At 37.7% G+C, this 27,385-nt stretch overlaps 3 protein-coding genes across 12 annotated transcripts in view; 2 read left to right on the forward strand and 1 right to left on the reverse strand.

Annotated features, from left to right (window-relative positions):
• Positions 1 to 1,399, forward strand: part of LOC113420777 (zinc finger protein 318-like) — a 38,678-nt gene extending 37,279 nt beyond the window's left edge. Inside the window, exon 9 of the transcript XR_003372093.2 lies at positions 1,240 to 1,399. The gene's annotated coding sequence lies outside the window, so the exon portion shown is untranslated. The remainder of the gene's footprint in view (positions 1 to 1,239) is intronic.
• The window catches only part of ABCC10 (ATP binding cassette subfamily C member 10), a 29,464-nt gene extending 12,331 nt beyond the window's left edge, over positions 1 to 17,133 (reverse strand). The window contains exons 1-12 of one of the 8 annotated variants that reach the window (XM_087966170.1): positions 16,946 to 17,133; positions 12,885 to 13,085; positions 10,465 to 11,834; positions 8,228 to 8,455; positions 5,710 to 5,866; positions 5,015 to 5,151; positions 4,753 to 4,832; positions 3,505 to 3,676; positions 2,755 to 2,853; positions 2,154 to 2,343; positions 1,546 to 1,623; positions 124 to 312 (exon numbers count right to left, since the gene is read on the reverse strand). In XM_087966170.1, coding sequence (XP_087822296.1) covers positions 124 to 312; positions 1,546 to 1,623; positions 2,154 to 2,343; positions 2,755 to 2,853; positions 3,505 to 3,676; positions 4,753 to 4,832; positions 5,015 to 5,151; positions 5,710 to 5,866; positions 8,228 to 8,455; positions 10,465 to 11,280 — 2,146 coding nt within the window. In that variant the 5' untranslated portion in view covers positions 11,281 to 11,834; positions 12,885 to 13,085; positions 16,946 to 17,133. Of the gene's footprint in view, positions 1 to 123; positions 316 to 1,545; positions 1,624 to 2,153; positions 2,344 to 2,754; positions 2,854 to 3,504; positions 3,677 to 4,752; positions 4,833 to 5,014; positions 5,152 to 5,709; positions 5,867 to 8,227; positions 8,456 to 10,464; positions 11,835 to 12,884; positions 13,086 to 13,405; positions 13,896 to 16,945 lie in introns of those variants that run through there. The other 7 variants (XM_087966145.1, XM_087966156.1, XM_087966163.1 and 4 more) reach the window with 7 other exon arrangements.
• A 29-nt stretch (positions 17,134 to 17,162) lies between these two features.
• The window catches only part of LOC113420753 (zinc finger protein 318-like), a 34,005-nt gene continuing 23,782 nt past the window's right edge, over positions 17,163 to 27,385 (forward strand). For all 3 annotated transcript variants that reach the window (XR_015749702.1, XM_026680843.2, XM_026680832.2), the window contains exons 1-2: positions 17,163 to 17,528; positions 24,566 to 24,795. Coding sequence is in view for 2 of the 3 variants with exons in the window: in XM_026680843.2 (XP_026536628.2) it covers positions 17,286 to 17,528; positions 24,566 to 24,795 (473 nt within the window). In the remaining variant the exon portion in view is untranslated. The remainder of the gene's footprint in view (positions 17,529 to 24,565; positions 24,796 to 27,385) is intronic.

Consider the following 27,385-nt stretch of genomic DNA (forward strand, 5'->3'; position numbering starts at 1 on the left):
ATGCTCAAGTTTCTATAAAGGTGTCGGTTTTTTTGAACCAAAGATTCTGAATTGCCAAGAAATGGCCAGCAATCAAGAGCAGAGAGAAACCTGAACAGGGAAAGGACAATGTTATAAGCTTACCCTGCATGAGCAGCAACGAAAGGAGTATGGACAATGCTAGGCAGCTGCCAACAGCCAGCCAATATGCCCTGTAGACTTTGAAAGCCACTGCCCCTTCTTTTTTCTCTTCCTCTTGCTTAGGAAAATAGCTTAATTGGGCCATCTCTTCTTCCTCATGCTCTGCTTCCTCCACTTTATTGCATTCAGCGTCTGCTTTGGAAACAGGAATAATAATCCCAGGAAACAGAAATAACAGTAATAGAGTACACTGGACTGGATGTTCTTGACTGGAAATACCCACTCCCAAAACCTGTGGACTTCTTATGACTTCTGCGAAGCTTTAATCCTACTTTGTTACTCAGAAGCAAACTACACTCACCCTTTAATGTAGACAGCAAATAAGATATTCAGGTGGATGCACCTGGATACAAATACCTGAATTCTACTTTGTCAGTCATTTTTTTCTTGAAATATATGGCCTGTCTTTCCCTAAGGGAAATCATAACTAGTTATTCCTAAACTTGTTAACCAAAGGCTTTGCAGATAACTCAATATCTATTATTATAATACAGGATTCAGATGTCTTTGGTGTCCTGTTGTACTACTAGTGCAGACATATTGCATTTCCCTAGTTTATAATCCATAATACTTTCTTCCTGAGACTCTCCTCAAATGCACATAAATTCAATAATAAGCACCAATGGAATATGGCTGTTGCAGGATCATTAGCATCTACTGGCACTACTAATCGTCTTTCCCCCCTGAAACTTGAAAACCGGAAGCATTTTTGTAATATATTTTCACCCAATTTTCACCTAAAATAACAAAATATGTAGGGTACAGGATTCTATTTTCATCAGTGATATTGCTTCAGTTTGTGAGACTTAATTTAGTCCTTGGGAGGCCATGCATACTTACTTCCTATCTATTACATATTTTACTAAATTTGTATTAAGCAGAAGATAGGGCTGAAGTAGAAGGTACTCTCATTGCCCACATGATTTCAAGAGAACAAAATATCTGAAGCTCTGTTTCCTCTCCAAATAAATGTTCAGATATTTTATGCACATAGAGATTTATTTTACTTCATGGGAAATAACCAAGATTCATTATCTCAGCTTCCTCTATTTATACTAGGAGGATTCTCAAGATGGCTATATTGATTTGCAATTCTGGCAGTACTACTACAATCTCAACACTTTTGGAAGGTACCTGATCAGAGGAAGAGTGGGCTAGTGCTTGCTGTCTCCACTATTACGTTTGAAAAAAAAAACCATTAAATAAGCCATGTACGCTTATGTATCTTGTGGGCTCAGTTGTGTTTCATTTTTAAACATTTTCTAAACTAGCTTTATTCTCTATTCCACTACCTCAGACTTACATTGTTTTGACTGATTTCAACAAATCCATTCCTGTACAATGATGAAAATACCTACTACTTACTTGTGTCCTTCCTTCTCTTGACCATTGCTCCAAGTTTAGGGATAGCTTCTACCAATGGAAGAATGTTTGTTGGAGTACCTAGAAAAATAGGAAAATTTTGCTATGTTTACACTTCCGTTTACAGTCCTCCACTATTGCTTCTTTAACATCCATTTCATTTTCTTGTTGTAACTGTTAAGTCTTTTGTGTGGTGCTTTATTAGCTTTTCTAAATAATTCCCTCATCCTTACTTTTATTGGTTCACTAGCATATAGGGTATGCTTGCTATGATTATGAAAACAAATTCTCTATTATGTAGAGCAATTAATTCAGTATTTTATCTTAAGCCAATATTTTTACTAAATACCTGTGTTTTTTGTTAATTGTACTTATTGATAATGAGCTTTTTGTTGGAATTTACAATGAAGCAAAGTTTGAAAAGCCCTCCAGGCAATTTTAAGAGCCATTGGAATTGAAAAAGAACTATTGATCCTTCTTTATAAGCATGCAAGAGCTGATAAAAAGCTCCGAACAAAAAACAGGAGTCTGGTTCACATTCTGAATTCCTTTTCTGAGGTAATTATTTCAAGCCCTAGGCAAAGAGAACAGTAGAAGGCATCAGGCTTTACCTGCCCTGAGAATTCTGCCATTATCCATCAGTACTATCATGTCAGCATTTCCCAAAACCTCAATTCTGTGAGTGCAAAGAATCCGAGTCTTGTGTCTGAGAATTCCTAGGATACACTTCTGCATTAGGTGATTAGCTACATCTGTATCAACAGCTGCTAGTGGATCATCGAGAAGGTATAATTCTTTCTCCTGTAGAAAAGAGTGATAAGGTCTAAGCCCTTTCCCACCCAGAATTGTAAAATCTGTACCCATCTAATTTGATCCAACAAACTGGGTATAAGGAGATCCTGTCAGCCAAAGAATGTTGACTGTTGGGAACTAGGAGACAGGCCTTCTCTATTGTAGCCACTTCTTTGTGGAATACTCTTCCTGGCAGATTAGAATTGCCCCAATCCTATTGGCCTTGAATGTGTTAAGGCCACATGTCTTGGCTTTACTGTTAGTAGGTTATTTCAGCTGCTATATGTATTAATTAAAATAATAAACCATCCAAATAATAGTTTCTCTTAACTGTTCTTTGCTGACATGGCTATAGAAATTGAATAAATACACAAATAAAAACCACCTAGGACAATAGCATTCATCCCGTCCTTTATATACCTGGTAAACAGCTCTAGCTAGTGCAATACGAGCTTTCTGTCCTCCACTGAGGGTGACTCCATTCTCACCCACCTCTGTCTGATCACCGGCTGGCAAAATCTAGAAGTTAAATAGATAAAATTATAATTAACAGAACAGTTGCTAAATAGATGCACTGAAATAAAGACACTTATTCAAAACTCCCAGATGTTTAATTCGTAACTCCATTATATCAATATGCAACACGTAGGGCAAAAGTCACATGAGCACCTCTTCCGTCAACCCCAACAGGACATCAATGAAAATTCAGCAGCAAACTGCCAAACACTAATGCAACAATTTCTTTCCATTATGGGGTAGGCAGGGGGAACACAGGAAATAAGTTAAAACTTGGAGATACTTAATACAGCAACTCCTGCCCTTTGGAACAATGTTTTCCCAGAGATATGGTTGTTCCTGAGCACTGTTCCCTCTAATTCTGATGTGCTATGTATGAGAAAAAAATGATTTGTGCAACTTTTACCAAACCAAGTACAAGCTTGTGTACCATGGTATTCAGTATATAAGCAAATTGAAAATATCTGTACTGTAATAGTGACATACTAAAATGTTTACATACTTTTTTGGGGGTGGGTGGGTAGGAGTTCCTTTGTGTGTAGGCGGCTCTAGGTCCCAGAGGATGTTATGGCAGCACTAAGTAATTAATTGCTTAATTAATTAATTTCCTTGAAGAATCTATAGGAGTTATTTTTTACATTATGGAATACTCACGTTCAAGTCATCAGAGAGAGCACAGGCATCTATTACTTGCTGATAAAATTGAGCGTCGTATTCCTTCCCAAAGAGGATGTTTTCACGGATGCTGGTGAACTGGATCCAGGGCTCTTGAGCAGCCAAGCCAAATCCTTTCTCCAAATCCCAAACAAAGACCTGTTCACCTTGACTACAAACATATCAGCAGTGAGGAAAGGGCATACAAAATGGCTATCCAAATGATTATGGGCAATGGGGCCGGTTAATCTTTATATTCTGCAATATATGCACAAGTCAATAATTGCCTGGATCAAAATAAATTCATTCAATTATGGAAATACTCGGTATCATCATGTCAAGTCACATGGTTTTGATCAAGAAGCTTTAGTCTACCAGAGGCCTACTGTGATTACCCAGACCAAGTGCAAACTTGATCAGTTGCTGATGAAGGACCACTGGGAAAGAGAGCAACAATTCAATTAGAGCAGTTAAGGTCCTGTCCTGGAAAGCAGTAGAAGTTCTAGGTCTTAGGAATGCCAACTGGGAATATTTGGGCAGTCCCTTTCTCTCAGCCCAACCCACCTCACAGATTGTTGTTGTGGGGAAAAACAGGAGGCAGACTTACTAAGTATAATCACCCTCTTGAACTATGCATATAGATATACGTAGGGATAAAAATATACTAGGGGGAGGGGGAGAGGGAGGGAGGGAAAGGGAGAGAGAGAAAGAGAGAGCGCCCTTGAAGTGTAAATGATATTGTGTGGTAAGGGGTACAACTAGAAGCAATTCCAACCTATTCCTGCATTATTCGTAGACAGCACAGTTCTGCATCACAATAATTTAACAAGCTGACTCTTTAAGGCAGTGGCATCTTTTAAAGTGTAGTGTTAATAGCTACATCCTGTTTTGGGCTTCTTCATAATTTTAAAAACAGATGCTAATGCTTTAAGGAGTCTGCTCATTAAAGTGATTCTTAAAAAAGCAGCATCTTTTTTTCAGGCTCACAGTTTTAAAAATGCCATTTTGCCATTATGTCTGCAAAAAGAAGTGGCTGCTTTAATGAACTGTAGAGTGATGCTGGGGTTTTGAGATCCAAATTGGAGACATGTACAGAATCAGAAGATCATATGTCACTTTTTTTCAGTGCCGTTGCAACGTTAGTCAACAAATGAACTGTTGTAAATCAAGGACTACCTGTACTGAATTGTAACAAATTAATGTAATAAGTTCAAAATTACACGAAGCATGGTATGATTGACTATTTACCTATTAAGTTCTCCAGTGATAGCTGCAAGTAGTGTGCTCTTCCCACATCCAACCTTCCCAATGACTCCTACTAATGCACCCTAGAAAGAAACAAATATCAAGATTTTCACAGATTAGCCTGAAGTCTTACTCTGTTATATTGCAAATTTCAATTCATTCATTCAGGGCATGTCTTTTCTCTTTCCATACAATGAAATCTAAGGCACCCCTCTTAAATGGTCTAGATAGTGCTGTTTGCCTTTATAATCCCCCAATTACTCACTTTTGTTACCAACAAATTCTGTATGAAAAGTTGGCCTCCTCTTGGTACATGAGATTCGGAGGTTTCTTTGCTTTCTGGGGTCCATGAAAAGGTAGAGTTGTGCATTTCCAAGGCAGAAGATGGATTCAAAGGACAAGCTGAAACAGCAGTACAGCTGTTATAAAATCTGTAGCTAACAGTACACTTACAGATATAATAATATAAATATATTTAGAGATATGTACAGATATAATTGATTTCACACATAGATGCACATACCTTACCCAAGATTAAGATTTTTGTCAGAGCTACCCATGGAAGCTCCCTGCCTTTAATAAGAAACATATATGTTCAATCATACAATGCAAATTAGGTTCAGCTCACATATTTAATTTTGCTTGCCCTGATTAATAGATTTCCCATATAAGAGATGGATTTTCAGAAAATTGGGGCTCTGGTTTTTAAAAACATGGGTTAAAGGAAAAGAGAAAAAGGGGGAAGCCTGGATTTTTGGAGCATTGGTAGGCATGAGTGATTATAGAAAACTGCATTGGGCCACCGAGTTGCTAATAACACTAAAAAAAAAATTCAGCAAACATAATCTTCAAGCATCAATTATCTATTCTCTCTTTTCATTTACTTCACATGAATCAAAACTGCTATTATCACTCTGCTGTCTCATCCCATCATTTCTTTATTTTTCTTTATTGCTATACCTCTGCTATAGTAAGCATGCAGATCTTGGTCTGTGAGCTCTAGGAAGCGCTGGATTCGATCTAGAGATACTTTAGCTTCCAAGATCCCATTCAGCACCCAAGGAAAATTATTGAGGGGAAGAATGAGCATCCCAACAAGGGCCAAAGCTGTAAAAACCTACGATAGAGAGAAAAAATTAAATGAGAGGTAATCCTAGCATTTGACCAAATGAATACAATACCACCTTGACATAGCAGAAAATGAAGCAGCGGAAGCAAATGCCGATATCTATCTAGAACATGAAAGAATTCTTGTTCGTGGGTGGCAAGCATACAAAAATTAAATGAAGAAAATATAATGTAGCCAAATGGAACCACAACAGCAATTGTAACTGACCAGCTACAGTACATAAAGCCCTTAATATAAGTCTTTGAAAGTTGTAACTGCGTTTTTTACGTATACATATTAAGTTTCTCAAGAGGTCTGAATTATATCATAACATTTAGAGCTAGAAACATATTCTCAAATTGGAAGGGAAACTTGAGGGTTACAGAATTAGAATATAGAGCAGAACAGATTGAATTCAATCTTGCATGTCAAATTCCATACATTGGCAATGTCCCCTGGAAATGACCAATTTGGACCACTATTGCCTAGTCTCCACCAGTCTTACAGTTTTAGGAAAGTTTATTGAGACCGTGGTAGATTACAACAACTCTAGATTATATGGATCCATTTCAATCAATATTCAGATATGGGCATGAGACAGAAACTGGATAGTTTCGGTGACTTTTAATTCCATCAATTCTGGCATCTTGCAAAAGTACAAGACACTGTTTTGCAGTTTTTCTGCTCTGTCCTGAGGGGGTAGTACCAGGTGATGGGTTGGAGAGAGATTGAACAGGTAACTATTCACTTGTGAGGTACTGCCCCTCTGCTTTTAAAAAGAAGCTACTGGGAGAGGTTGTTAACAGTTTCGGGTAGTTATACTTTGCCACCTCACTAAACAATGTAAGGGACTAGATCAGAAGAAACAAACTGAAATGAGGACATTGCCTGGGTAGAAACTACCTGGTCTATTGCCTGCTCCAGTAATCACTCTGGAAAGCAAAGAATTTATCCTGAAAGAATAGGCATGACTTGGAGTCCCTAATAGTCTAATGACTATTGCTAGCTGGAAGGAGGAGGGGAGGGTCTTGCTGAGATTTGTCTGGTACCCAAATTTCTGGAGTATAGGCCTTGGCAACAGTAACTTAACTATCTCTAGAATTGACTTTTGCGATGTGGTTTACATGGGGCTGCCTTTGTAGGTTATCCAGAAACTGAGTTTGGAAAAGAAAACAAAAGCTGATCTGCTGGCAGAAGACAACCACTGATGCCTTATAACAGTGATGGCGAACCTTTTTGTTGTGGTGTGCCGAAAGCGTGCATGTGGCAGCACCCACAATGCAATGCACCCTGCCACCCCGTGCATGTGCGCGCAATACCGCCCCTGCCCCCTTACCTGCACTGCGCATGCGTGTGCCTCCCAGCTGATTTTCGGCTTGTTTGAGGCCATTTTTGCCCTCCCGAAGGCTCGAGGGAAGCCTCTGCAGCCTCGGGAGGCTGAAAATGGGCCCGTTTCTGCAGTTCTGGTATTTCCAGAAAGGCCGTTTTTTGGCCTGAGGCTGCAGAGGCTTCCCTCAAGACTCCAGGAGGGCGAAAACAGCCTCAAACAGGCCAAAAATCAGCTGGAAGGCGCGCACATGCGCAGTACAGATAGGTTTGGCTGGGGCTACGCGTGCCCGCACAAATGGCTCTACGTGTCACCACGTGTGCCATAGGTTCGCCATCATGGTCTTGTAATGTTGGTTTTGTTTGCATTGTCTCCAGTAAGTTGTACCACCATTCAAAATGCTGAATTTGGTATATCTGGCTTGGCAACTGGATACTTTTGGGTTCTGCAGATAGAACTAACCCAGCTGGTGTATTTATGGCAAAGTTGGTGGTTGAGAGTTCCTCTAGTCAACTGAATATAGGAGGGCTAGGAGCTTTATGTTTCTCAGTGTATATTCCATCCTTACAGCATAGCTTATCGCTAGAGCCAGATGGTGACCTCCCTTGATGATATTCAGGAAGGCCAGCTTTTAATTAGTATTGGATATTTATGATTTTTTAAACTGGGTATAAAAATCATAAATATCCAATATCCAATATCGGGTCATACAAACACCACACTATTTGTGTATATGTATTTTGGATTAATGGTTTTATGTTCAGTTTTGTATGTCTGATACAGCAACACCTGGAGTCACAAGTTGATGAATAAGATAATAAACCACTAGCAGTCCTTGTTTTGTTAGTTAATATATAAACACTGCAGTCAAGCGCACAAATAAGGTATACTATTGATGTTAGCTTCCTTAAATAATGTTGTGTGTTCTTCTGTCGTATGCAAAGCTTAAGGTTTTAGCCAAGCTGATCACCAAACATGGAAATGAACAAGTCACTAAAGAATTACCAAGAGAAGCACGGGCTCAGAACAGCAACACTTCTCACCTTGGTGGCAGACAGCTGGTGTCCTAATAAAACATAGGTAATGAAAATGACAATGGAGACGACCACAGGCAATGCTGCCCAGAGGTAGACGCACACAGCGTCAAGGTATTTAATTGCTCGCAGGCTCTTCAGTTCTTTGGCTCGGCATGCCTTCACTCTAGCATCAAAATGCGGTTCCCAGGCATAGAACTTGATCACTCGCATGCCACCCAAGAGCTCCGTCATGAGCTGAAAAAAATAAAAAGAAAGCTGGTAGTCGAAGAATCATAGCTGGTATGTTTATTCTGTGATGTGCGCTCAGAATCAAGTCATCCTCAACTTATGACTGTCATTGACCCTGGCAATTATCATTGTTAAGTCATGATGGTTGTAAAGCAGGTCATCATGTGGCTGATCTGATTTTTACAAGTATTTTTGTGGCAGTCGTTAAGCAAAAGTGGCAGTCATTAAACAAACCTATTGTTTGCTATGGGGTGGTTTCTACTGGAAACTAAGTAGATGCCCATTTCCAGCAAAATATCATAAATCAAAATATGTGACCGGGATGCTGCAAACATCTGTAAATGCCAGCTGGTTGCCAAGCACATAAAATGTTGTCCTATGTCTGCAAGGTCATTGTAACTTTGAAACCGAGTCATAAGTAGCTTTGATAGGGGGTTTCTCATTACTTTGAAGAGTTGCTAAGTGACCAATTGTAACTCGACTACACCATCTGTACAGAGCAACCTTCAGCTGATCGTATCAGGCACAAGGGAACACAAAACATGTTTCCTTTCTGGTGCTAGTAGAACAAAAAAAAAGAGCTTATCTGAGAGGCTTTAAGATAGAGGGATTAGCAACCAAAAGATGTTGTGCAGCTATTCTTTATTTCTGGAAAGAAAATATAATGGAAGAAATATTTCAAATATTGCAAACAGAACAATTTCCATTAATCAGTCAGAGCCACTGCACAGGAAGAGTCGAATTAGGAAATAGACTAAGTTGTTATAACCAAAATCCCCAATCCTTTCAATGTACATCTGAAAGTCTTTGGGCTGGAATGTCTCTTTGGGATGAATATTTTGTAGAGCACACCCTTCGCATACAAAATATATTAACTTCTGTAATTATCTCCAGAACTGTGATCTGCTAGAGATGCAGTAGTTTTGGGATTTCCTGAATGAAGTAGATGTCTTCATTCATGTGAAGTTGGCATCTCCCAATTCTATGAATAAATCTGTTTCATGTGTTGAACCTGGAAGGCCAGTAGAAACATGCATATATTGCAAGCTGTTTCTGTAGAGTCCACATTTTGTTTCTAAAGGAGCTCAGTGCTAACTGGAGCTATTTCAGTGACCTATAGCAGAAAATCTGAATAGCACCTCTTCTGATTAACACGAATCACATCCTACTACTAGAAAATTCTCCAGTGAAAGCTTTACCTAAAGCCTTGTCCTCAGGAATAAAACTGGGCATGAGTGCTGCTACTGTATGTACCTGTGGACCTGATGATTTCAATGCCCCTTTTCTCTTGGAAACCTGAATTTCTATCTGAACCAAATGTAGACCTTTATCACTGGCTAGGACAGTCTTTGAGTCATATTACCTGTTGAGAGACTGTCTCCTGGCTTATATTGCTGGATCATTGCAACTTGATAAATCATATTAGACTTGGTTACTATTTCTACCACCTAGCATATTTTTTATTATTAATATTTAATGAACTTAAAGCCAACCTTACTTTTTTTGCCCACTATTTCTCATTCTTTTTCTGCACTCTATATAATGTTGTTTACCTCAAAAGGGAATAGTGTGATGGGCATACAGATAATCCTCAACTTACAACAGTTCATTTAGTGACCATTCAAAGTAATGACGACACTGAAAAAAGCGACATGACCATTTTTCGCACTTATGACCGTTGCACCATCCCCATGGTCACATGATCAAAATTCAGACACTTTGCAATTGACTCATATTTATGATGGCCACAGCGTCCTAAGGTCATGAGATCACCTTTTGTGACCTTCTGGCAAGCTAAGTCAGTGGGAAAGCCAGATTCACTTAATTGTGTCACTAACTTAACTGCAGTGATTCACTTCAGTGTGGCAAGAAAGGTGGTAAAATGGAGTAAAATTCACTTAACAAATGTCTCACTTAACAACATAAATTTTGAGCTGAATTGTAGTTTTAAGTCAAGGACTACCTGTTTATGCATGTACCAGAAAAATTTACAGTGTCATATATTCGCGCCTTACCTTGACCCGTACGTCTTTGTGCTTCAGCATCTCCTTGTTTTTCTCCATGATGCAGTTAGCAATGACTTTATTAATGGGCACAAGTAACACACCCAGAGCCAGTCCACCCAGGAAGGCTATGCCTACTTGCTGATATAAAAGGTAGAGAGTGACAGCAAACTGAAAAGGAAGACTCCACAGCTCATGGAAACTAAAGCAGAAGTTGACTAGTCTATCAGTGTCCGTGCTCATAAAGTTGACAATTTCACCTGTGGTGAAGCTAGCCAGACTACTTCCCTTTACCCGGAGAGCTTTCTGGTAGATGGCTGAAATAACCGCAGTACGTACAGTAAGTATAATTTTGTTTATCTCATAATTAAACTGATTACGTAAAATGGCACCAAGGAAGGAACTAGCAAAAAGTCCCAGTGCGTACAGCACTCCATGGCTAAGAGGTTCTTGATGTGACTCCATAAAACTGACTAACAGATTTAAAAGCAGAGGCCCGGAAAATCCCAAGAGACCACCGGCCAATTTCAGAAAGCCGAGACCATAATAACGTAGGCCAAAAGCTGCATGCAGCACTGAGAGGAGATGTACAGGTTTGGAAGCATTTTGAGTCCCTGCTGGAAGTCCATTATGTCCTACATCGCGTTTGGCAAAGAAGCGGTTTGTGGAAGATATCCTTTCGTCTTCTGAAGCAAGAGCTGCCTTTTTCAGCCAACAGGAGTAGAAGCTTTCACAGACTTTGCTGGCCTGCAGTCGTTGAGGGAGTTGATAGACATCTTGTGGCTTATTCAGCTTCCACTGGTAGCCACGCTTTATAAGAGGGTTCATCCAAGCATATGAGAAACGTGACAGCCAGCTCTCACCGTCCTCTGCCACTGCCTCCCAAGTGGATTCAGAGAACTGTGAAGCTGTGATCAAGGGTTCATGCTGTGCGGGGTCATTGACGGAGAAAAGGTCTTGCCTATGGCCTACAGGGATGATATACCCAATGAGACAGAGAAGTAGAAAAGCTAACGAGGCAGAGAACAGTGAGCCTGAGGGCCGTGGCAAGTTGAAGGGGCTGCTCACCCAACTCCATCTGGCAGTGCCATACCAATGTGATAATAAGAGATGGGACTGGAAAGAAAGCAAGGGTCGGTAGGACTGCAGGACCACGGCTGAAACTGCATGGAGATCTGTAGAGAGCAAGAAGTGCCAGGCTGTGAGTAAGCCATGCCAGTGCAGCTGTGCCACTTGTTAGAACTTTCAGGCAGAAAGGATCCAATTTCTGTGGCCAAAGGATTGCTGGGATTATATCAAGGATGGACAAGCCAGTAAGGATAAAAGATGCAGCAATTCTGCATTTCCACCCCGGTCTGTATGCACATTGTGAGCCCAAAGACCTAATAAAGGAGAGGAAAAAAGCATTAAATTGGTATTGGTATTCTTCTAATATCCTTCTCCCTCCACATTCTTGAAATGGTATATTTCTCCAATTTCTGAAGTGAATGATGATTCAGATAAAAAAACTGCTCTTTCTAGTGTGTTGTTTGAGAATATTATGTAATGAAAAAAGAATGATTAATCTCTTAAATTGTGTTTGTGTAGATATATAGTTGAATGTTTTATCAACAAAAATTATTTATTTGGTCTAAATTAAGAAAGTTTCAAGGACATCTAATCCTAAGTATGTTTTCTTGGGATTGTATTGTTAATGCACTTCAGGCATTGAAGCACTATTGGATACAAAATTTAAAGCAATCAGCAGGAAAAATAATGATTAAATCAGTGGAAACATCTTTCAGAGCAAGAAAGCTTAAACAGGAATTCTTCAATTGTGCAATTGCCAAAACTTATTCATGGTTTTCTGTGTAAGGCTTTTCTTTATGTTTTTCTCATTATGCTTCCTTTTTTCTTAAAGAAAGAAAGAAATCTGTCAAGGAAAGAAAACCCCAACGGCAGCATAATGTCTTTTGAATGTTAGCACAGAATTCCTCCCCTAGGAAGTTGTTCAGGATACCCCAATCTTTCCACATAAATGATTGTGTTGACGCATGTGAATGTATACATGACTGTAAAAAAAAAAGAACTTTCACTTAATCTGAACAGCTTTGGTCAATCATCAAAGACAGCCTCTCTTTGGGAAAAAAATAGCTTTGTTTGCAAATAGTTAATTGAGTACATTGAGGGTGATATGATGGGGTGATATAGGTAAGTATGTCATACATATTTCCTAATCCATACAGATGATCATTTTAGGTAACATAAAATGTTAATAGATATTTTGTGTGGCCAAATTAATTACTCCCTCCCATATATAATGTGCATGTGTATATATGTATATTATGTTAGTATGTTGTTTGTAGTATTCATAGAAGATAGCTGCATGCAATTATATCGAATTAAAGGTGTTGTTTTATGAGCCAGGAATTAATTTAGAGACTGCAAAATACCTTGGTGTTCCTATGTAGCAGGCACTTATTACAGCAAGGATGACATGAGGAGCCACATTTAAAAGCAGCTGGTTAAAACAGTGTCCAACATTGCTATGAACCCAGAGAGGAAGTGGATCCAAGGAACTAGTCCCACATAGATCAGCCAGAACCTCTTCCATCTTACGTCCAAAATATAATAACAGTCAAGGAAAACAATTCCTAAAGAAAAACAGACTAAATAAATAAATCGATATTAAGCAAGTATTATATTGTTTTAACTGTTGTTGATTTTACATCGCCAGAGACACATTCAACTAGATGGACGAATTTGTTCAACAAATTAATAAAATATAAACAAATGTAAACTTTGGGAGAAATGAAGGCTCCCTGCAAAGTATAAGGATCGATGCCCAGTTTGGTTTGATAGAAGCCCTTTAAGGAGTAACAGGTTTGTAAGATTTCTAAGGCAGACCAGAAAGCTGGAAAAAAATGTTTAGGAAGAAAGCGGTAGCAGACCGTATTGCCGTCAAGAGACCTACATAGACCAGCCCCTTAAACCACCAGGGTCAAGTCTGGTGTCCGGTAACTACCAGCTCCACTCTCTTCCCCTGCATAGCTTTCCGGAATCAGCCAGTCATTCATGCAGGAGGCGTAAAAGCGGTATCTGCCCATTCGCTCTGCCGGGGACTCATAAAACTGCCTTGACCAGAATGCTTCTGCAAGTTACAAATGCTGCTGCATAGCCCCGGAGCAAAGGGCCAACTGTTAAAGGAGAGATCGAGGGGATATAGGCAAAACTCCCACGAGCCAAGAGGCAGTCGAAGCCACCCCGTATATGCCCGGCACAGACCCCTCACATTCACACCTTCCGTGATTTCAGTTTCATGGATCGGAGGATCGATCTGAAACACTTCCCTTCATGGCGCCCGCTTCATTCATAAGGAAGAAAAAGCCGAGCCGGAATTCGAAAGCCGGATTTCTTTCCTAAACCTTAACATTGATCTTATAAAAGTTTCCTTTTGGGAACGCAACTTCCGGATTTCTTTTGTTTGTCTTGGTTTTTTTTTGGGCTCTAAGAGGATCGAAAGAGAAAGCTGGTGACGGAGGCAACGGGAAATCTAGGATTTTATCAAAGTAGAATTTCCCCAGCTTCTGGGGAAATCCTAGCATGTTTTTTTTAGAAAAAGATTTGACAAAGGAGGGCACTGTTACGATTTGCTTAAGAATTGACTGGTTCAAATAAAAATTCGAGGTTACACATGGTTTCCTTGATTAAACATTTTTCGGAGAAAAGTTTTGTGTGGTAGGTTCTTTATTGTCAAAGCCAATGTCTTAATTTATACTGCTATGCTGAATTGCAGAAAAAAATAAGTTAGCCCATGTCAGCTCACCTCATGTTACGTTAAATCTTATGGCATCATCTTCATAATAGTGAATTTCTTGAATAACCTACTGGACAGGAAATGATAGGTGTGATATTCTACATTTTTTTCTCTATGAATGTTTTGTACTCCAGATGCTATGGTATTTATTTTCCAGTCCAGCGGCCTCTGCTGTTTAGAATGATGTACTTATACTAGCACAGAGCAGACTGGATCAAATGTTCATTTACTGAACTGCACTTTCTGGATAAAGATTAAAAAATACTTAGCATAGCTTTTTTTTACCAAGATTAAAGAAGTTGCAACCAAATAATTAATTTAGGCCCCCTGAAGGGATCCTAGTATTTAATTCTGAACACTTCAACTAATAATGTTGCTTACAAATTACTACTTGTACAAGCAAATTTATAATTTAAATTTTAAAAAATCTAAGGCTTGGAAAGGTACCTCATGGACTGCAGGCAGTTACATAAAGCCTTTCTCATTTGCTAGGAAAGCTGATTGTGGTATAATGTAAAATTATGTCACTGAATTTTGGTGGAAACTATGTGTGCAATATAATATAATAAAATATAAGAATATAACATAATACAGTCTTAGAATTGGAAACAAGTTAATAGAAAGTAGTACAAATGTAGGATCATGAAGGCAATTTATATACTTGTATATCAAAACCACCAAAAGATCCTTTCCATGGTGAAAGGATCAGCCAGTGACATCACCATTGCTCAGGGCACACCCTGCTGGGGACTCCTTTGCTGTCCCCATTAAGTGGTACTCATTTATCTACTTGCAGTCACCCCTTTCGAACTGCTGGGTTGCCTGGAGCTAGAGTGTGTGACAGTTCATCTTATTCTGCAGCAGCAACTGGGTCTCAAATGTCTACCTGCTGTTAGCCCAGCACCCTAACCTTGTGAGCCACCATACTCCTAATTTATAATAATACCATACACATGTTGAAATTGGCCACTTCATTACAAAATACTTTTATAGTTTCCATTTAGATATATTTAATAAATTCAGCTGACTTCCATCAACTCTGTGCTGTTATATCTTAATGATCATATTTTTAATAATTATGACTGCTTCTGAACAGTTGATCTGCTATTTTAGGAGACAAAAATGTATAATGATGGTAAATTTTATGAGAATGTGCTGATCTGTTTATTAAAGTTTCTATGCCCTTTTAAACTGATCTGGAAGGATGGACTTGGCTATTGCTAAAGACTGAATATTTTATTTCTGATTCATTCATATCTGAATATTGATCCCTCATGCTTCCCTTATTGCTGTAATTTTTGCCTGCAACCCTTTGGGTTCTTCCACACAACTCATTATAGATGGGCAAAACTGAATAGTTGCTGAGGTCTTGAACAGACATTATCTTCACTCCTGCCTATATTGAAGGCAGACTGCAACTGCATTTTCCTGTTCCATTCTGTTGGAAGAAAATATCCTTCTGGGTTCAGTTCCAAGTGAGGAGAAAGACACTGGAAACAGGGTGACTGCTTGGAAAGATGGTTTTATGGTAGACCCGATCACATGCCTGAGAGCTCCTGGGTGAAAATGGAAGAGATGTTGAGAGTCCCTGGTTTTATGCCCTCTGTTGTGATTTGAATTTGAACTTGTATTCTGATTGGTTGTCACGTTCCCATGTGACAACTGTATGCTGTCCTGAGTCCCAGGATTGGTTGAGCCTTGCTGGATGATGATGTAACGAAAGGGCTTTGGGCAATTCCTATTATGGCTGTACCTGGAGGAGATAGATCTTTGTTATGTAGAATAAACTGGCTCAGGCCTTAATGGCCCATTGACAAAGGTGGAGAGGGGGCTGAGTTTCTGCCTCTCTTGAGTTTCTACTTCTCTTTTAGGGGAAATATTCTGCCTTTTTAGTATATCCTAAAATATTTCATTTTTCTAGGAGAGAGGTGGGTTATAACTTCCAACAATTCCAAATGCAGTGTTTTTTGGTGTGCTTTACTTCAATCTTGGTAAAGTCTGCATTCTTATTGGTCACTGGCACACTCACGTAAAACTTGAATGCTTTGTGATCATGTGTATGTGTATGTGTGTCTATCTCCCACCTTTATTATTTTTTATAAATAACTGAAGATAGTGAACATACCTAATATTCCTTCATCTGGTTTTCCTCATAACCTTGTAAGGTTTGGGCTGAATGAATGAAAGTGACTGATCCAAAGTCATCCAGCTGCTTTCATACCCAAAGGGCAATAGAACTCACTCTAGCAATTTCTAACCTAGTTCCCTAACCACTATACCAAACTGGTTCTATATATAATTTCCTTTTGATAAACGAAGTACAGCTCACTAATTCCTATCTGCACCTGCAATCAGAATACAATTCATTAGAGCAAATGACAGCTGGTCAGAAAAGATCCAGTGAACCATTAGACTTTTCCTCTTCTTTTTTAACCATGTTCACAGATGAATTCTGCAAAACTGTTTCTGTGAATACTTGAACAGAGTTGAGAGACCCCTTTGCAGGTGACGGTGACCATATCGAGAACAAACGCGCTTACAGTTTCAAGTGGAAAGTTTGCTTGCCTGCAGATTTTACCCCCATTAAACTTAAGTGCAACTAAGCGATACGGTTTCTGCGGACAGAAACACCACTTGGATAAATGCGTCGGCCTTTTAAGGTGCCATGAGGTTTGGCACGAATCGTAGGTGTCTTACGATTTTCTACAGAGCGAGGGAGATCCGCCCTTTTAGAGGAACCGAGTGGCGAAGCATCTCCGTCATCGCGCAAGCCAGGTGAGCGCGGTCGCTCCTCTTCCACCCTCGGCGCGCTCGGTTTGCAGATCTCGCGGCGCCTTCTTCACGCGACACGCACTCCTTTCCCGCCATCTTGAAAGGATGCACGCAGAAAGCTTCCGGACCTTTGGAGCCCGGCGCGCATGCGCGTTCCGCGCGGGGTGGTCAAGCGAGAGAGAGAGAGAGAGGAAAAAAAAAAAGGGGGCGAACGCGAGAGGGGCGATAGGCCTCGGGAGCCTTTTTATGCCGCCGCCGTCTCTTCATGATGTACCGTCCCGGTTGCGGCCGCTCGAGCATGATCGCCTCCAGCCGGCCCAAAGAGAACAGCAGCTCAGGCTCCCGATGTTCCCGGTCCGGTGCTTCGGCCACCCTGACCACTGGGTCAAGTCGAGGCCGTAGCCCGCGCCGCTCCCGTTCTCCGTCTCCCCGGGGCCGCCGGCACCACCGCTCGCCGTCCAGCGGTCACTCTTCGCGTCGCTCGCCTTCCCCTCGTCGCAGTAGCAGGGTACGCTCTCCGTTTGGGGGAAGTCGGAGAAGTCCGAGCGGCTTCGGCCTCGGAACACGCTCCCCGCGTTCCCCCGCGGGCTCCCCGTGTCCTGTGGTAACGGTTCCTTTACCGGTCCGCCTTCGCCTCCAGAGAGCGTCCCTGCTTCCCTTTATGTCCCAGGAAACCCGCTTCCCGCCCGCCAAGACTTATCCCGTGTCTTTTGGTTTGGTTTGGGCTGAGCAACGACTATAAGGTTGCCTGTTGGAAAGTTAATTTCGCCCCAGCACACCTTTAAAAGCAAATGTGGGGAAAGGGCTCTCTATGGAAACCCGGAAAAGCGTCCTCCGGTTGCCAAGTAGGAAAACCAATCACACGTTACGGAAGTTGGCGCCGGGATGCCGAGCCAAAAATGTGCCTCCTTTTATTTGTGCCCTATATCGTGTTTTTTTTAATCGATAAACCGTTGTGGTTTGTGCGGATGTGTTAATGCGAATTAATTACACTTGGCAGGCCATACAAGCCAGGACTTACGTATGACGGCAGCTAAAAGGGCAGTTTCTTTTCACCTCTGCTGAGCTCTCAGTAAGGTTTAGAAGTATTTTACTTGACGGAGTCCCAAAGTAATTTCTACAAAATCAATTATGATTATGTAGTTTGTATTCCCCTTTGGGTTACTTCGCTTATCCTGTTCGGTATTGTTGCTACTTGGCAGTTCTGAACTCTCAAAAATCTTTAGTCTTTGGTATTTTATCTTTTTTCTGTAAAGAAAACTGGGCATAGAGTACAATCATAAATGTTAATTGAAAGCATGCGTTAAATAGGACTTACTTTTCTAGTAAGAATTTTGTGGTTTCATTATAAATGTTGTGGTTTCATTGTGATGGGTCTAGGCTCAGTGCAATATGTAAATGCATTCAATAAACCATGCTTACAATAAGTCAGTGTTTTTCAGGTTTTTATGTAAGCATAATACTGTACTGCCTTAAGCATACAATTCATTCTTATTTTTAATTTAAATTAAAATGTCATTAGCAAAATGCTGAATAAGGACTGTTTAGAAGTTAGATATCTGTTTTGTAAACCATAGTTACAGAAAATATTAGATTTTTCTATGGAAAATATTTGATTCTTTTATGGAAAAGAATATTTATCATCACAACTGTTTGCATAGACAGCTGTGAGGATAGACATTGAAATTAGGGATAGCTGTGTGTGAATAATATTTAGTAAAAAATCACAGGTTGTGCAGTTGTGTGCCACTTATGTACCGCTAAGGTGTGTGGTTCTTTACTAAGATTTTAGAGTCAGTATTTTGTAGGGTTTGAAATAATCATAATTCACTTTAATCTGGATGTTCTACTGAAATTGTAGAATATAAATCCTTCTATGGCTTTATAAAGGAGAGCTTAATTGTTCAGAAACCATAAAAATTCAGTTATACTTTAATATGAGGCCTTTTGTAATATGGTTCAATGTGGTGTTTAAATCTATATTGTAGTTAGATTGTGGGAAATAAGGAATGCCTTATCCCCAAGTTGGAATGTAAACATGATTTGTTTTTAATTGCACAACACAAGGAAGAAAGGAGAGGTTTGCTTGCCAGCACAAAATTTGCTGATATTCATTCCAATTGTAAGAGGGAGTGATAAGTTGAGCATACTTTGTTATGACACCTGAAGTGGATTTCTTGTGTGAATACTGTACATAAATTATATTATGTGAAAGTTGTTAGGGCTAATGTAGTTTTATAGTATTTTTAACCCCATTCACTCATGTCTGCTTTTCAAAGTCTTCTTGAATGAGTCTCTGCAGGTTTTTTTTGGCAAGCCTTTTCAATAGTAGTTTGCCATTGCCTCTTTCTTAGGGCTGAATGTACTGTAGTGCTGTAACTGACTCCAAGGGCCCAAGCTGGCTTTGTGCCTAAGGCAGGAGGAGAATTCACAATCTCCCAATTTCTAGTGAGATGCCTTAATCACTACACCAAGCTGGCTTTCACTTCTATAGTATATAGATCTGACTTACATGCCTACTGTAGTAAAAGTATTTGTTGGGATCTTGCAAGAAAGAACCTAGAGAACAATGAATCTCTTGGGATCTCTTGAGTGTTGTTATGATTCTTTAACCAAATGAAAGATTCTTGCTTAAAGTCCAAAGTGTCAGATGAATTCAGTGGAACTTCTCTTTGTATAACTAGTCAAAAATCAGTGATCCAAGCTGTTGATTTAATCATTGTACTAGGTGCTCAGCCATCCAATCTGAAACATAATGTAATGTGGTTTCAGGTAACACAGTATACCTGAAGGCATCAAATGTCATTTGCAACTACAGTCGCTGAATATATACCACATGCTAAACCAATCATGTAACTCAGCATAATACAAGAATCCAGATAAGATTTTACGTATTTACAGAATTTCTGTACAGCCATGTTCTAGAACAAATGGAATGTTTTAAAGGCAGGACTGAAAAATACGGTGATTCTTTTTTTTTTTTTGTAAATTTTATTGGTTTTTAAAAACAAACATAAACAGACAAAACATAAAAACATCAAACTTTCTTCCATAAGTATACAAGCAGTGTGCCGGTTGGTTTACAAATTATTTTGTGCATCCATTTCGTAGTCTTCAGTTACAGTTACATTGCATAATAGCTCATATTATCAATCAAAAATTGAATACCCTAGTATCATTATTAATCAATCATTTGACTATAGTTTTATTCATTCGTATTTTACGAGATAACCATAATTTACTTAGTTTATTTTTTAAGAATTCATATTATCCTCCCAAATCTATCCTAAAAACATTTTTGTAGATATAATAAAAAAGAAGTACATCTTTATATATTTATTATTTTCTAAAAATCTACATATTTCATTACTGTATTTTATTATCTAACCATTGATAGAAAAGGTCCCAAATTTTATAAAATTGTTTATCCTCTTGTTCTAGAAAATACTGGACTAAAATCCACATGTGGTTGGAAAAAGTGACAAAAAAACATATAGATTTGAAACCAGAGATATTTTTACTGGGAATTTTACCTGATACATATAGCAAAGATTTGAAATATTTGATTGTAAATGTATTAACAGCGGCTAGGATTGTATTTGCTAAAAACTGGAAAAATGAGAAAATACCATCGCAGGAGGAAATCATTAAGAAAATATTGGAATGTGCTAAAATGAGTAGATTGATATTTGAAATTAAAATACGGTGATTCTATATCCAGCTCAGAAGTTAAAAATACACTCTAGCGACATGAGAAGGGCCATAAATCTATTTTCAGTAATATTAAGGAGTTTAACAGATAGATTTATAATCCTGATGGTACGCTACACAAATGTATTGAATTGGTGATATTTATGAAATTGTACTCAGATTAATTATAAGCTTATGTAGATTAATGAATATTTCTGAAGTAATGTGTACTTTTTTCTTGCCATAACCTTGTTAATTGTCCACCTGCCTTCAACTACATCCACTGCAGTTTTTTTCATTTTGGGTTTTACTATATTCTGCTCAATTTACCTTTAGATTTTGCTTCTATCACTAAATTATAATACTGTGGCTGCACAACTCAACTTATACATTAGAAACTCAGTAAAGCTAAAGGTTTCCCCTTTACTGTAGGGGGTAGTGCACATCTCTGTTTCTTCGCTGAGAAGCCAGCATTGTCAGATGACACTCCCATGATTATATGCCCAACATAACTATATGCTGAGGTGCAAGGAATACTGTTACCTTCTCACCAAAGTTGTGCCTATTTATTTACTCGCATTTGCATGCTTTTGAAATGTTAGGTGGGCAGGAGTTGCAGCAAGTAACAGGAGCTCACCCCATTACACAGCACTGGGGTCTTGAACTGGGCTTGGACAGCTGAGACACTGCACCCCTAGGAACTCAGTACATAAGACTAATCAAGCTTCCTTGAAAATAGTTTAAAAATTTACATTATGCAGATATAGTTACAGAAAATACGCAGGATTATTTCCTAGATAAAGCACAAGAATACTATCTACTTTTCATTCATTTCATATTCAATATGTGTTTTTTCTTTTCCAAAGCATAGTGCCTCTAAGGTGGCTTGTAATATACATTAATCAATTCATGTTAATGTACAGTAGTTGCTTTACACAAACTTTTGACAATAGATTATAGCTTCAAAATGCTGATCACCAAATACCATAAATTTGAATTTGAATCAAGGAGAACTAAAGAATTTTCACACCTTCTAGAAAGTAGCAGCTGTAGATTGTGTCCCATCTTTTGATAGGGAATTTCTCATACTATCTAGCAACTTCATTAATCCTGGTGCTGGTCCAGTAAGTATTGCTTTGTCTACTCTAAAATGAAAATGTTCACTACAATAGTGTGAATCATAAATATTAAAATTTATGTATTGAGAAATTAGTGCATAATTATTGCAGATGAAATAATGCATTTGTTTCCCTTGTTTGAGGGAAAGAGAGAGATAATCAAGTGCCAAGTTTGCCTAATTCTGTATTTATAGATGTCATCTATCTATTGTAAAGTAATTATGAAATACATGTATTTTCTGCATAAAAATGAGGCAGTAAGTAATTTTTGGGGGGTGGGAGAGAGAAACAGAAATTATACTCTCTCTCTCAAGACTCCATTGAAACTAGAAGGGTATTTAGGAAATATGTCCTCAAAGAAGAAAATGCTTTTGCATAATGCACTTTTAACCGCTGCTACCAGCAGATGTAATGACATATTTTTTATATTGTTTTATTTATTATGTATAAATATTTTGAAAACAGTATATTGCCCAGGAACTTAATTTTACTGAAAATACGATATACTAATAGTAATAATATACATAGTAATTATAGCAATAATTATAGTTATATTAGCTTATTTGTAATATTAATTAAACTAGCATGCTTATAGTCATAAATCACGTTCATCTTTTACATACACACAATAATCTTTCTTCTAACTTCTACCTCTTATATCTAACCACTGATAAAACTTATCCCATGTTGAATAATACTCTGTATTTCCTTTATCTTTTATTTTTAATGTCAATCTATCCATCTCTGCACATTCCAATATTTTCCAAATTATGTTTTTGTCTGGTGGGATGTTCTCATTTTTCCAATATTGTGCGAGTACAATTCTCGCTGCTATCAATACATGAAGCATTAAATATATTCTCCCTTTATCATAGCTTTCTGTTACTATACCTAACAAAAATATTTCTGGCTTTAAATCTATATGCTGCTTAATCATCTTTTTCAGCCATGTGTGCATTTTTGTCCAGTGTTTTCTTGCCTTCATACATGTCCACCACATACGATAATAGGTACCTGGCGTCTGATTACATTTCCAACATTTGGCAGACATATTTTTAAACATATTTGCTAGTGTTGCCAGTGGCAGATACCACCTATAAAACATGTTATATAGGTTTTCCTTATATGCAGTAGCCATTGCCAGTTTGTAATTTCTATCCCAAAGTTTTTGCCATTTATCTAATTCTACAGCATAGCTGAATTTTTTTGCCCATACTATCATTTTTCTTTTACTTGTTCATCTTCCATTTTAAAGTTTAATAGGTAACTATATAGTTTCCTTATCAATTTTTCATCTGTCTCTAATAGTATCTGATGAAGTATTAGAAAACCCATATTTTTGCATCTTTCATATATCTCAATTGTATTTGCAGTTGTGGCCGCCATGCTAAGTCCACCCTTGGTTTTGTAATTCCTGTCTGGTTTTAAGTTCCCCTTCCTCGTTTAAGATGTCTTTGTAGGATACAATTTTTTCCAAATTGACAATATTTGGATGTATCAATGCTTCCATTGTAGAACGCCAAACTGGTATTTTCCTATAGTTTTTTTATTTACCCGTAACTTTTTCCCATACTAAAAATAAAGCATTCCTCACATAGTGCCTTTGAACGTATCAATGTACTGTATTCCTTCCATACCATAGAAAGGCATGCCACCCTAATTGAAGATCGTGGCCCTCCAGTAATCTTCTATGCCTCAAATTTATCCATTCTTTTACGCATGTAAGTACAGATGCTTGGTAATACAACTCGCAATCTGGTAACCCAAACCTCCCATTACCTTTAGAGTCCAGTAACATTTTCAGTTTTATTCTTGCTTTTTTCCCTTGCCAAATATATTTAAAATTTATTTTATCCAATTCTTCAAAATATTTTTTCTCTAGTTTTATTGGTATTGTTTGGTATAAGAAAAGTAGTTTTGGCAATATATTCATTTTTATAGTAGCTATTCTCCCTAACATTGAGAGTTGTAGATTCTTCCATTTCTCCAAATCCAGTTTAATTTGTTGCATTAACTTTATATAGTCATCATCTTTAATTATTGCACATCTTGCTGTTGAGTAAATTCCTAAATATTTCACTTTCTTTACTATCTGAAGATCTATGTTCTTTGTCAATTTGTTTTTCTGCTTGTCTGTAAGGGTTTTAACTAATATTTTAGTTTTAAAAAAAAATTATTTTCAGTCCTGCAACTTCTCCATATTCCTCTATTTTTCCTATTAGTCTGGGGATGGTTTCTAATGGTTCTTCTAAAACAAAAACCAGGTCATCTGCAAATGCCTGTAATTTATACTTTTCTTTTTTTATTTCTATTCCTTTTATTTCTGGATCCTGACTAATATTTCTAATTAACACTTCCAGTGTCATTATAAACAACAATGGGGACAATGGACATCCTTCTAATGACAGATGTTTTGAAAGGGTGCTGGCAGATTCATATAGGATCAGGGTTGTAATTAAGGTTACAAATAATTTTTGGCTTTTTGCTATCTACAGGATGCTTTAAATACAGTGGCTGGGAAACCAGTCAGTTTTCTTAACAAGGTTTCTTAGAAGTGGTTTGCTATTGCTTCCTTCCTGGGGTTAAGGAAAACTTACTAGAACTTACAGTTTCTAGCTTGGTCACATACTGAATCACAATAATATTATGAACTCCAATGTAAACACTCTGGTTATATTTTGATTGTTTTTTAATAGCATAGCCCATGTGATAGAATCATACTTTTCTCCAATTACAGAGACATTCCCCAGGTCAACGCTCACATTCCCCAGGTCGGCACCCACGTTCCCCAGGTCGGCGCTCACGTTCTCCGGGTCGGCGTTCTAGAAGTCAACATTCTGAATCTTCGGTGGAACAGAATTTGCGGATCACCGTTGGCAATGATCGTTATGGTATTGATACACCTGAGAGAAAGAGGTTGTGTGACAGACTGGGCTCACCAGTTGATAGCCTGAGTGATGTGGATAGGTAGGTTTTTTTCAAGACTTGTTTCCCACAGTTATGTTTTGTCATGCTTTTCCATGCTTGATATAAAATACCACAATCTTACAAGATGTAATGAAAAATAACATTGGCCAAGCAACATTGAGAATTCCAGATCTAGGAGAGAGTATTTAGTGTACTATCTCAGACTGATATGTCATAATTCCAAAATGAATATGACAACTTATTCATATACTGTAACAAAAATGGTATAAGTAGGAGTACTGTTAATACAGTAATGCAGTATTTCAATAAACTTCAATAAAAATAATTTAATCACAGAATACATGTGTAGTATTATAATCCGTTGTTTGACAAAGTCCAAAAGAAAATAACATTTTCGGTATAATATAATATTTGGATTTTCATTAAAGATAGATTTGTCCGTTTTCTGTATATTGATCAAATGATAAAAGCAAATGTTCTGTGGTATGAGAATAATAGTATATATTAATGTTCTTTGTATGTGTAATACTTCAGTCATATTAAATATGTGGAATGGATTATCAGTCCCATGCAGTGTACATTTTTGGGTTGATGGATATATTTGGAGTATATATTATAGTAGTATATTAAGAATGCTCAAACAAAATAGCTATCGTGAAAGATGGGGCTTGACTTCACAATACAATGGCTTAAATCTTTCCTGGATGATTGTGTTTTCATTTGAATATTGCTTTTCATTTTGGGGAAAAACACCATGCAGTCTCTAGGCAAGTGTTGGTTTATTCCAACAACTCTGCCTACCCAAATTTTCATTTTGTCTGGAGAAGTTATTTGAATGAGTAGCGAAATGCCTCAGTTTTAATAAAATTTGGTTCGGTTGCCATGATTTCACCTTTTTGGATAACAGTTTAAAATATCAATTTACTCAAAAGCAAAATGGTGAAGATGCTTTATATTTCCTCCTCCAGGATGCTCCCTACCCAGCTTATTGTTGTCTTTTCTGTGGGCAGATGTGCAAATAAAGCACTGGGCTGCTATTAGGTTCTATTGTTATTTTCCAGAAATGAAAATATTTTTATTTAATTAATAAATAAATATTCATTTATTTTATTTTTTATTTCATTTCCAAGTACAAAGCAATAGATTGTAAATAGCATTCATTCTAATAGCATCTTTGCAAGTAGTTTAAATGCACTGAAAATATGTCTGTATTTTGACAAATGAGCAAAATTATTTATTGGTGGAACTCGTTCTTCATCTTTAATCAACAGTATTATTTGAAATTTCTTGTTTTTATCAAGTGGATCCTTCTCTAAGAAGTAAGTAGTAAGAGCAGATGTGGAACTGAAACCATTTTTTTTAACCTGAAAAGATGGGGAGAAAAATGAAGAAGTACTTTTTAAAATGAACTTCCTGTCTCCTGGTGAAAGTTTAGTAACTAAAGTTTATTAAATATAGATGCAAATTCTTATGTAGAAAATAGATTACAGTTTAACAGAATTCTAACATCCTGTTTTTGTCAACTAATATATGGGCTGTGTTTCATCTGCAGATGATTTTTACTATTAGCAGTAAGATTATAGATAAAGACAAAAGCAAATTATATTTTTAAAAAAGAATCTTTGGAATAGCATTAATCTGTGATATAATGGTAAAATATTTTGTTTTGAACACTGAATAACATGCATTTGCAATGAAAGTTGTTTGGTGATCTCTAATCAGATGTGCATTCAAATATAACAGTCATTTAACATATTTCAGTTCTGAAAATGAAAAATCCTTTTCCTTATTTCTAAATCAAAAGTGTTGATTTTCTGTTTTTTTTAAACATGCAGGTAGTTCTCAACTTATGATTGCAATTGAGCCACAAATTTATGTTGCTAAGCAAGACAGTTGTTAAGTGAGTTTTGCCCCATTTTATGACCTTTCTTGCCAGAGTTGTTAAGTGAATCACTGCAATTGTTAAGTTAGTCACAGGGTTGTTAATGGATCTGACTTTCCCATTGACTTTGTCAGAAGGTTGCAAAAGCTGATCACATGACCCTGAGACACTGCAACTGTCATAATTATAAATATAGTTGCTAAGCTTCCAAATTTTGATCACATAACCATGAGGATGTTACAATGGTCATAAGTGTAATAAGTCACAAGCAGTGTTGTAACTTTGAAAAATTGCTAAACAAATTATTGTAAGTTAAGGACTACCTATACCTATCCTTGACTTATAACCACAATTGGGATAGAATTTCTATTGTAAGCCATGGTCGTAAGTTGTCAATATATGTCAATTTTTATGATGGTGGTTAAGTGAATCACCTCAGTTGCTAACTGAATCACATAGTCAGTAAATGAAAAGCCCATGTTTTTTTTGCCCAGAAATTGGAAAAAAAGTTGTAATTGGTTGTAAATATAAATGCCAGTTGCCAGACATCTGAATTGTGAACACATGACCATGGGGATGGTATGAGATTTATATAAAGTCAGTTTTTCCGAGCCCATTGTAAATTAGAACCATTGTTAAATCAGCAGTCATAAGTTGAGGTCTTCTAAAAGTATAAAGTGAGAATATGTTTGTGAGATACAAAAATTAAGCAAAACTTAGAAAAATTAGATTAAAAATAAGGAAGCT

The sequence above is a fragment of the Notechis scutatus genome, chromosome 1 (genome assembly GCF_049901735.1).
Source record: "Notechis scutatus isolate UNSWTSFEM ecotype Mainland chromosome 1, rNotScu1.2, whole genome shotgun sequence".
Taxonomy (NCBI): Eukaryota; Metazoa; Chordata; class Lepidosauria; order Squamata; family Elapidae; genus Notechis; species Notechis scutatus.